Genomic DNA, 12,327 nt, shown 5'->3' with positions numbered 1-12,327 from the left:
AATGGCCCGCTTTTGCAGAACAAAAATGCTGTTCACATCTGCAGCATGACCCCACAGCAAGATGCCGTACGACATTAGACTGTGGAAGTAGGCAAAATAAACTAATCGCGCGGTTTCTACATCGGTTATTAAACGAATTTTTTTGACCGCGAATGCTGCTGAGCTGAGCCTTTTGGACAACTTATCAATATGAGGACTCCATTGCAACTTAGCGTCCAAAGTAATTCCCAAAAATACAGCAGTATCCGTGAGGTCCAATTCCTTATTTTTTACAATAATAGAATCGAGCGGCCTACTAACATTCGATAACGTAAAATAAACATATTTTGTTTTATTTTCATTAAGTAGCAGGTTGTTTACAGTAAACCAATCCACTACCTCTGAAATGGCGTTGTTTACATCGTCAAAGGAATCTTGTCGTCTCTTTACTTTAAAAAGTAAGGAGGTATCATCTGTAAACAGCACCACTTCATGTTTTACAAGACTAGGTAGGTCGTTTATGAAACTAGGAATAGAAATGGACCTAGAATTGAGCCCTGCGGGACGCCTATAGTGACGTTAGATCCACACGATCTGGAGCCATGCACATCAACCCTCTGAACGCGGCCACTAAGGTACGACTCCAAAAGAGCGATGGCATTATCTGTTATTCCATAGTGACGAAGTTTCGCGATCAATATATCATGACAAACGCAATCGAAGGCTTTGGAAAGGTCACAAAAGACACCAATAGCATCTTTGGACTCCTCCCAAGCCTGAAAAACATGATTTATTAACTCAACACCAGCATCGGTTGTTGAGCGACCCTTTGTGAAACCAAATTGTTTATTAGACATTAAATTGTTTAAATTGAAATGTTGAAGTAATTGCAGTAATAAAATTTTTTCAAATATTTTACTAAGCGTGGGTAGTATAGATATTGGTCTAAAATTAGTAGGGTCAGAAGTACTACCAGCTTTAAACAATGGAATGACTTTACTGTGCTTCATTAAATCTGGAAACACACCATTGTCTACACATTTATTAAATATACATGATAGATAGGGAGCTATGCAATCAATCACGGAGTTAATGACTTTAACAGAGAGACCATGAAGATCTGCAGTCTTTTTCATTTCTAAAGATTTAAAAGCTCTTAAGACGTCCCTAGGACTCACGTGTGTAAATGTTAGTTTATCTACTTTGGACGTATCTATGTGCTCCTTTACAAGTGATTGAGCGAGTGCAGGAGATGACTTCAAGTCCTTGGTAGTCGAAAACGTCCCACTGCTGGGCAAAGGCTCCCCATCAAACCGCCAGATGGGGTATGGATACTCTATTACGCTTCTCCTCTGCGGGCTGGTGGATTATACGTATATCACAGAACATTAATTATGTCGGGGTATAATTAACTCCAAACACAGATTACTATGACAAATGATACTTTAGGTAATTATTCAAAGATACAAGAACAAACGTCAGACATAGAGTAAGGGTCATATCTTAATAGGAAACCATGGTGTATGGAATATGGCATAGCATTGTGAATTTTCTCACTAGGAAACCATCAAAATGTATGTACGTGAGAAAACTATCCAGAAAAAACTATAAGCTTTGATAAAATAAATGTATATGCGACCCTGAGGTACCATGGTGTGCCATCATGGCTATACAGGGTGTTAGTGACATCGCAACGAAAACTTTGAGGGGTGATTGAGGCCATGATTCTGAGATGATATCAAGTGGAATTTTCCGTCGCAAAAGTATAGAATTGAAAATAATTAAAAAAAACACAAAAATTTTCAGGAATATTCAGACTGAAAATTCCACTTGATATCAACTCAGAATCATGGTCTGAACCATCCCCCTCAGTATTCGTTACGGTGTCACTAACACCCATACCTACTGGTATGGCTACCGTATGTACTTGTATGGGGTGTAAGTGACATCGTAACGAATACTGAGGGGGATGATTCAGCTGATTATTCTGAGTTAATATCAAGTGGAATTTTTCATCGCAAAATTATAGAATTGAAAATAATTTAAAAAAAAACTAAAAAAATCATGAATTTTGCGACGAAAAATTCCACTTGATATTAACTCAGAATCATGGTCTGAATCATCCCCCTGAGTATTCGTTACGATGTCACTAACACCCTGTATAAGGGTACTTTTATTAAGGACCCTAGGACTCCATGGTGGCGCAACCTCCGTTGCGCATAATAATATACACTATCAAATCCTGTAGTCTGCTTGGAGAAATACAGATCATATAATATTACAGTCATGAGCAATATAATGTACCCACTTTAGGACTCTGTCGCACTAACATATTTGACATTTAGTGAGACTTACAGTTCAATTTGTCAAAAAAAAGTTATATATATTAATGCTCGTGACCGTACATACCGCAAGCCAAAATCGCAGTGGTTGTCGAGTTTAGCCCGGACATACAGGAGACACACTTCCCTTTATACTATCCCGGTTAGATGGGAACAAGACAACAATTGAAAACAAGAAACATTTTTCACAGCAATTATTGTTTCCGGGAGGTCAAGTATTGAAAACAGTTTCAGAAGGCTCATTATTTTTAATTTTCCTTGAACTTTGCAAACGGGACGTTGATTTTGTGATGGAGAGGACACAAATGAGGAGGGATTTCCTCTTAATAATCAATTTATTCTCGTTCTCAACTTCCCGGAAGGACCAATGCCATTTCAAAATCAATCAATATCATTGTCTTGAACGGTTCCTACCGTTTTGATATTTTCAATCACGATTTTTGAACAAATATACATATATAGTGTTTTCACTATAAGGTGACGATACTGTTACCAGATTTTTCTGGTTAGCGTCTCTTTCAACACCAACAAAACATCACTACAGACATGATAGTTCACTTTTTTCTTAGTTTTATTACCTGGAATGAAAATAGTGTGTCAGTTTTGAGATTTTGTTGGAGACGCGTTGTTCAAAAATGCGCTTGTACGAGGTTTCCACTTTAAGGCGACGATATACACCGCCCTAAATCCGTACCACACAGATCACAAGCACCCGTAAACGATAAAATCAGAAAATCATTAATTTGCGACGAGTCTTCCTGAGTCCTTGAAAGAACTCAAACACTTGCCAATTGTGGGGTCAAGGTCAATGGTTCGTGGGTTGTGGGGTTGTTCACACACTGCGTGAAGGGCTTGTGTTGGATGCGGCTCATTAGCTGTGTTATGCTTCATTTACATTAATTCCCTTTACTGCACAGTTTACTTGTCAATAGCAGTGAGTGTTTATTTATATTCTGCTGCAAGTGACTGATACACTGCCAGTCCAATAGACGACAAACGAAATGCTTGGTTATGATGTCATTAACAAACGTGGTTAAAAACGTCGTGCCTATGCATTGTTATGGAAGAGGAAGGTCTAGGCGTAGATACAGTGATCAAATTCAGTCAGTCAGGAGTAAGTACTCTACATAGGCGAGCATGCATGAAGATTTGATCATCTTAGACTAGTACGATTGATATTTTATGATTAACTTTAGCAGATGCTATTTACCTCGCTCCAGCGCCAACTGGGCCCCAATTGGTAGATTTTTAGGGGACATTAAAGCCTCTGGAGCGAGGGAAAGTGGTAGTGACATCAGCAATGGTAAGACAAGTGCCGCATTTACTTACCTTCTCACATTGTTCACTACAAGCTGCCCCGGCAGTGGGTTGAGTGTAAACCTAGGGTAATAAATTCCTGGGATTGATGAGATTGTGCGTATACAAATGCACCTTCCGTACTTGTACCGACCCGACTTGTTATGGGATGCCTAAGACATTAGCTGTGATAGATGGGGCTTCATAAATTGTACCAAGACTGTGTAAGTGTGTGCTGAAAGATGGACCGTTGTTTCGGGACGACATTTATGTGTTGGCAGAATGTCTTAAGTCGTAATTTGTCTTACGTGACCTTTAATTTTCACTGTTGTCGTACTTACTAGACAAGAATGCGTATCAAGTAATATAGGAAGAAAGTTGCTATGTGTTACATAAGACATTACATGCCCAAGTGGGTTTATGTTGGATTTTCAGTCTTTTACTTTAGTAATTTTATTTTGTTTCAATTCTTCTAGATCAACTGATTATTATTTATGTACTTAATTTTACTTCAAATCAATGCTATTTTCCCATATATTATAGTTTGCAATATATCTGTCTTTTAAAAAAATAATGTCTCGAATATCATTTACTATTTGAATAGATAAAATGCGCTCTCTTTTTGCCTCTCTCTTTGTTTGGCATTTATTATTTCCGTCTTATGACGAGGGTTGTCTTCTTCATTTTCTTCTTCAATGTATCTATGAACATGTTCGAATATAAAATCTCCTCTCAACCAGGTAATATGTAATTTTCTCCTTTCCCCCAGGTGTCAGCGATAGTAGATGACGTGTACTCGGAGCACTCTCATGTGGCAGGATCATTCACGATGTTGGCGAGCTCGCGCGCGCACGTTGGCGGTTCGCTCAATGCGCGCGCGCTGCCTGGTGCCAGAGTCCACACTAACTTCATCGGATGCTTGAAGAAGGTAACGTTAATCCTTCTTCTATGGAGTGGGTTGTGAATTCGATGAATTATTATTAAAACACGGCTTGGTCACAATTTTTTTATAATTATTGTTTGTTTGTTATGATTTCTCAAAGGGTGTTTAATTTTAACGATTGCTATTCACAGTACTAATCCACGTACTAATCACTACATTACGGATACCTTGTAAAATTGATCTGGGATAAAATTAATTGCGATAGGACATCTCTTATAAATATGTTATATTAATTTGATTCACCTGTCTATTCAATTATAAAAATAAACTTCTAAAGAAACCACTTAATAAGTTTACGAAGCTGGAGTTCGTATTAATCTCATTGAAGAAGACTTTAATCCTCTTACTTAAAGCCTGAATGTTTTATAATCTCCAAATTTCAACAAGACCATTTCAACTAACTTTGCTGCTAAGATTTCAGATAAGAGTATCTTAAAATTTTGATTGAAAGTTCTATCTACTATTTTTTTTTAAAAGACTGTATACGATAGATTCAGTTTATTTAATGGTTTAATCGTGTTTCGCTGACTGCTTCAATTGTCTTCAAGTAGTATGAGGACTATGATGATGAGACTGCAGATTTTTTTAGTCAAATGTATTTTGCATCTTATTTAACATTTTATCATACCTATTAGATACAAAACTTAGACATGCAAAAATACTAGACAGGCTATGATACAAGCAGAATCTTTTACTAAAGTTTTCACATCATCTTGTCGTACAGGTAGAGTTCTCAGCAGACACGCTCCGTCTGAACCTGATCGACCTGGCCCGCACGGGCAGCAAGCTGATCACCGTCACCGGCCGGCTGGAGTACTCCTGTACCGCCACCGACTCCGCCGACCCTGTCACCTTTACCACCAGAGACGCTCATTTGGTAAATGACGGTGTTATTCCATGGGATGTAAACATTATTGCTCATATTTTACAGTTAAAGAAGAAAGTATTAGTGGTTTTTGTAAGCTTCATCAAATTTACCGAAATAACTTTTTGGACCATATTTTGGGGTTACTGAATCCGTATCTGAACTTGAGCTTACATTTTTCGAACTTATTCTTCTTGTCGTTTCGATGGCATTCAGATTTTTTCAGCCCAGTATTTTGCCACTCGGACAGCATTTTCGGCGGCATTCATTAGCTCCTCTCGCGTACAAGTATTAGGACACGCGGGGCAAGAAAACTTACTTATTATTGTAGCATATTCAGCGTAGTCATAGAAGCAAAAAAATTGTTAGCCACTTTCATATTTTTTTTGTAATTGATGGAAGTTGACTAAGGGATCATGCTGTCTAACTTATCATTAGCTGCTAAATATACCTTGTTCCTTTTAGAGGGTTCAATAACCTAACCAGAAGTTATTTGATTATCACGTCATATTTATGTGTCTTTAATCAGTAATACCGAAGTGTTTATTTTTTACTGATTGGGATTTTCTTTATCTTCCCTGACAAATATTACGAGGGTGAGCCAATTACCATGTACAATATTCATACAATAGTATGTATTATATTTTTACTAGATATTGGATCTACTAATAATGACGGGATCGGCTGAGTGAGCTGTGCTGCGATGGCTTAATTTTGTTTACCCTGTAAACAAGCCCGCGGCTTATGTGTGACTATCCCTAATTGGCTAATATATATTCTCACTAGCGCCAACGTGACCTTGTTGGCTTGTCTGGATAGCAACTAGTGAAGGTTTTTCTCGGGTTTCATATTCGTCAACTTTGATCAGAGATTGTTCCTGCACTAATACAAGCATAGCATTTTCTGAAAAGTTATTGCTTGTCATGAAATTCATATAAATTGGTTTGATGGCTCTTTACTTTGTCAAATTTCCTTAATATTATATAAATACATACACAGATACGCCCCCTTGCAGTGTGCAGGGCACAGGCGTCCCTTCAATCAACCGCAGTATGAAGTATATTTTATCATACTGCTACGCTGTGGGTTGGAAAGATTCTTATCTATGTTTATTCTTATGAAGGGCACGCTCATCTCAAATACGAACGGAGAGAAAGTTTGGGGTTGGAAAAAAAGGAAATCTCAAGAACAGGGGTAAAAAACCGACCTTCAACAAAATAACATTCACATAATCAATCCGATTTCAAAGGAGTCGCTCGCAGTAAAAGAGATTCCACACAAATAAGACCCCAGAATTGGGTCATTCGTGTGGCCGTTATTTTTCTCGAATCCCTTTGTCAGATTCCTGCTGAGGCCCTTCACACAGCTCATTACACCACAATGGCGTCGTGTCGGCCATTGGGTAACCAATTAAAAACGGCGTTGTTGAAAAATGCTGGTGAAACCCGACTGGTTTGAGACCGTCGTCTGCCGGTCCCGAGTGCTCTCTAAACGGGGACTCTTGAATTTGGTCGAGAGTTCGGAGTGGGCACTGAACCCTGATTAGATCCGGAATAGGTTATTGGATTTGAGTTAAGCGGTTAGTGACTGTCGTCGAGTACTCTACTGTCTATTGCTTGCTCTTTACTGAAAGGGTGGATTGGTTAAGCTTCATACAATTCTGACGTATATTCGAGTTCTTTCAAGATAATGGAGTTTAATGTTCATTTATACTTGAAACTGTTTTAATGATTAGTCCATTTGCCTAATTTTGATAATTTCTCTTTATAGCAAGTAGCTTTTGCTTTTGTCCTTAAATATGCGTGGTGGTGATTTAGATAAAATTATGTTATTGGCAAATATTGAATAATGTCGTTTGTACTTTTAAAATACGTAATCGTATAAAAGTAACTTTATAACACCTACAACATTGAAATAAGCGGCAAACTTGGCTTCTCGCCCACCAACAACACCAACTCGTTACAATTTAGATTTTATTTCGATAAAAGTTTCTTTACCCCCACTTCACATTCACCACCTTCCATGTTGTCGGGAATCACGCGCAATAATTCATTCTCACCATTGTGTCCTAATGGTTGGCACCAAGTGCCAGCGCCGCGGAAACGCCCAGAATTTCTATATTTGGTATTTCCTAGTAATTCATTTGAGCATCCACCCACGTTAATTTAACCAAATCGCCGTGAGCAGCCTGAAATCGAATTAAGTGACCATTTTAGTGCGAGCCCTGATGAATAAAACAAGCTTTTAGTGTAACGACTGTTAGAGTTGCCGTTGGATTAAATGCTACGTTGCTACTTCTATTTTAATTTTAGTGTATCAAGTTTATGTCGGTTTTTCTGACTTGGGTATTACATTTAACAAAAAATTTAGATACATAATATATACTCGAGAGGAGTGGAAAAATGGGTGAAATCAGCAGTGGGATCGAATAGGCTAGATAAGATAAGAATAGACACTTAAGGGAAGAATTAATGTAGAGATAGCTGGGTACAAGATTACTTATATTAAATTAAGAAGCGTCGTTCCACGATAACAATATTAATACCTTCAAAGAAGAAGTTGGAACAGTTCCCAGATCTTTGGAATGTTTTGTTATCTTTGCAGAGCGATGCCAATGTGCGTGCAATTCGTTAATTAACGTATTGTATTGAGGTATTGCTACTTCTACTACATAATGTAATTAATACATTGTTTGAGACCTTTATCTCCAAAAATTATATTTGATTTAGTGCCTAATATCGTGCTTAGTCTGACCTGAGAGTTTATTCCCACCGGTTTAATATTTTCTGCAATAAACACGTATTTGTTCAAACCTAATCATTTAATTCAGTCGAGCCTTTGTAAGCTGTAATCACGTCCATAGCTAGGTTTATCGGATTTACAATATATGCTTGTAATAATAATGGGTTGTTTCGGTTTTGAGAAATTGTTTTATTGCCTGTGAAATTGTGAAATTAGCCACTGTCGGTGTATTGTTGAACTATTTTCGGAGTAATTTGGCTTTGGAATGAAATAGATTTATGACATGGCGTTTGAATTGGTTCCTAATAGCTTAGTCGATAATAATGTGTCCAAGCTGTAGAACTACTTATATCGATGTTGTCGCAAGTTGGAATGGAATTACATATTCATCATGACTGTTGGATATCAAGAACAGTAATTATACACCCATTTTAATAATAATATCATGATTTTGTCGATATCGTCGTGATTGCGATAAACACATTTGAATTTTATTTTACTTGGTGCTAAAGGGAAACGTTAATGAAAAAGAGCCACTTCAGTAATAACTCCAGGAAATATTTTTACTTTACCGTAGGCGTTCGTTTCTATGAAGTATCGAAAGATGTAAGAAATATTTTCAAATAATAATAATAATGTTAGGTACTCCATATTAATCTGTAGTTCTATTTGGCATTCGGTGATATAACCATTGTCATTAGAGCTTTTCACGATTGATGATCGGTCATTATACTTATTAGGTACACACGAGAGAATAATGGTAAAACTAAATTTATAAATACGTACTTAATAAGTATAACTAATAAATTCAGCTTTTTAGTGTGGCTATGCAGAGCCTTTGAGCATTAGTTTCGAAGTCTCGCTTTTTCGTAAAAGCAAAGGAAACTAAATTCATTAAAAGGAAACAAGTCAACACGAGGGTCTACGTAAACAAATTTTTATCGTTCTCTGATCTCGACCCAAGGCCGGAGACCCACCCAAGGTTGACCGAACCACTTTGGTAATAGGTAATATTCAAGCTTTCTAGTTTATTCTATTTTATCTAGATTGTTAGTAGTTTACGAACTACAGGAATTATTTGGTTTTCAAAACAATTTGACTTAATCGATTATTTATAGGTGAAAATGTCATAGATGTCATATAGATATAGGTAAAATATCCTGACATGTTGTTTCGCTCGACTGCCATCATCAATACAGGTACTTATATTAGATCTGCTCACTCCGACAGGAATCACATGCATAAGCTGAACTACCGTTTAAACGATATTATTATCACGCGCTAGTTTTTCTTTTCCTTGATTAATTACAATAATAACTTTGATAGTAATCGTCAAAAAATTAAGTACCTAGTTGATGCTTAGGATTGATTTTATGACAATATTCTTGCGATTGCCGCATTAATTGACTGAATGGTTGGAATTCCCGTTGCTGTGGTAAATGATTTGGCGGACGGCCGAGTGCCTAGTAATAATCGTATCGATTTTGCCATGCGGTTACGTGGTGAAGCAACTAATTGCTCTGGCACTGAGGAATTTATTGGCCTGTGAGTGTCATTATTAATGTTATATACTTCATGTGCTGCTTCATTCACATTATTATCCTTATTATTATGAAGATCAGGTGCTAAAACCACTTGTTAAACTTGATCGTTAGTTCCTAGCAATTATTGCAGTGCATCTTTTTATTATGAAAGTTATTTCTTATGAGCCAAGTTTCAGACATTAAGGTTTCTGTTATAAAATGAAATGAATTCAACAAAACTTTACATTTTGTTATTATAACGCGAAAAGACAGGAGATGAAGGTTGATGGGCTAGTACATCGCCCTCACTACCCACATGAAAGAAGAAATCCATTGCAAAATTTTCGGTGATAAAAATAGATTTTGGCAACATGAACTGAGTTTAGTAAATATCTGTGACTGAAGGGTGTTAAAAAATACTGAATATATTAACATTATGTTTTCTAACTCAGATTCTACCAAAATGGGAAGCGGTGAAGACGGGAACGATTTCCTTCAAATTCCGAACCAACGAGCCAAACGGTCTGATACTCTTCAACATGGGCGCCAAACCACCAAGGGTAGGTTGCACGGTAAGGGGTGAAGCTTTTGGGGTTCAGACATCATCAGAATCATCATCGAGATATCACCCATGACCATCCAAAAAGTCGCTTAAGAAATTTGTTGGGACTTGCATCTTTCGGAGTTACTGGAGCAGCAAGTAGAATCAGAACGATGAATGGTTGAATACGCAACTCAAGTTTCCTGAATTCGGAAAAAATAAATAAACAAAATGTAAACGCAAAACTGCAATTCCCAGCAAATAAACCTCAATGGATAGACTTTAGATTAAATTTATTTAAATAGGAATTAGAAACTGTGACTCAATTAAATTTTATTATCGTGCCGTTCCGCTGCGACATTCCAAATCTTAATAAAATTTTAATTAGATTTCCGTCAAAATGTAATATCGTCCAATTAGACGGCATCCACTGGGGTTGCTGCATGGTAGGTCGAAGAGAGTAATTTGAGAATAACTCCGGGGTCACTATAGGGGAATTTGTGTATGGTACCTTATAAAGTTTCACCCACTTTCAGATGTTGAAGTGTTTTATGTTCCGATCTGTAATTTGGTGTGCACTGTAGATCCTAAAGCAATCTGGTACCCGAGTTAGGTCCCCCGCACTATGTCACACATTATGGTTTCTAGCTGATCAGTTACGCTAAGGATACCTAACACTGCCGTAATATTGACGATGATACGTGGTGTTAACGTAAGCTTTATAATAGAGAGGGCTTTATTAATACCTACACAAATTCGCACCATTGCGCCTTAGCTCAAAACTCACGTTATTATAGTTATCATATTTTGTAGTATATGTAGATATTCATTATTTATAAGTATTATGATCTTTTGATACTCTTGCGATATTTTATATCTTACTTTTCATTTAGATTTTTTATTCAAATAATATAATTATCTCGTCGTTATTTTCTTCTCTTACTTAATCATAATGCACCAGACACTTTATGGAGAGTTCTAGTCTAAAATACTTTTGAATAGCAACTCTGATAGAAGCCCTAACTTAGATTTGCATGTCAAGCCATTTCAGAATGTTAGTATTCAAATAGCTTGCGAATAGTTTGCATGTATTACGTGCAGCTGAACGCGATTTTTTTTTTTACTTCATTCGTTTTCCCGGCAAAGCTATTATTGATTTTATACGAGGTCGTATTTTTGTCGCATTCTAGAAAAATATATTTCGAGTGTGTGTGTGTATCGTCCCGTTACATGTTTTGTAACGCGGCGATGGCAACTTTTCTTTTTATGTTTTGTCAATCTTACTGTAGCAATATAACCTGATGGTTATGTCCTGGTGGTCCAAACCTAACCTTTTTTTTGAAATGCGAAGCAATAACAGCAAAATATATTACGTATTTTTAAACTTTTACTTTAGAAGTACCAGCTTGTGATTATGTATGTAAAATAATGTATATTGTATATGAAAATGCTTTACGTATAATACGTAGTTTGGTAAACAGTGAATGTTGCTATTATTTCATTTTATTAATCTAATATACATTTTATTTTGTATAACATAGCGATTAGTTCCGAATTTATTTAAATTGGAATCACTTGCACGTAGTTTTAGACATGAATTTAATTGAATAAAACATAGTTGTAGATGCACTACACAGAGTCAAGTTAAGAAAAAATGGATCGACAACGACATTGTGCATTTGTTCAAAGCTTGGCACTTGCAACTGTGTTTCAATTAATCCAAATGCTCGGGAACTTCGACGTAACGATTTCAGGCGGATCTCTTTGCCGTGGAGATGCTGAATGGGTACATCTACGTTCACGTGGACTTGGGCTCTGGTGGAGTGAGGGTGAGGGCGTCAAGGCGTCGGGTGGACGACTCACATTGGCACGAGTTTCTGATGAGGCGCACTGGTCGAGACGGGCGAGTGACGGTAGATGGCGCTAACGCAGAGTTTAAGACGCCTGGTGAGTTTTGTTATGACGATTATATGCCGTATTGTTCCGAGAAACGCGAGAAAAGACATAAAAGGGTACTTAACAAATAATGACTCTCAACTAAAACGTCAGCCTTATAAAATGCTGCTGTCACAAAAACGCTTTTTAAATCATAATGA

General features: G+C 37.0%; 1 protein-coding gene across 1 annotated transcript in view; it reads left to right on the top strand.

Annotated features, from left to right (window-relative positions):
- LOC126374898 (neurexin-1-like) overlaps positions 1–12,327 on the top strand; it is a 198,901-nt gene that overhangs the window by 173,985 nt on the left and 12,589 nt on the right. The window contains exons 9-12 of the mRNA XM_050021673.1: positions 4,387–4,545; positions 5,285–5,437; positions 10,143–10,262; positions 11,986–12,178. Coding sequence (XP_049877630.1) covers positions 4,387–4,545; positions 5,285–5,437; positions 10,143–10,262; positions 11,986–12,178 — 625 coding nt within the window. The remainder of the gene's footprint in view (positions 1–4,386; positions 4,546–5,284; positions 5,438–10,142; positions 10,263–11,985; positions 12,179–12,327) is intronic.

This window comes from Pectinophora gossypiella, chromosome 18 (assembly GCF_024362695.1).
Source record: "Pectinophora gossypiella chromosome 18, ilPecGoss1.1, whole genome shotgun sequence".
In the NCBI taxonomy this organism is placed as follows: Eukaryota; Metazoa; Arthropoda; class Insecta; order Lepidoptera; family Gelechiidae; genus Pectinophora; species Pectinophora gossypiella.
Note: the sequence above shows the minus strand (reverse complement) of the source record. Positions and strands in the feature narration are given on the sequence as shown.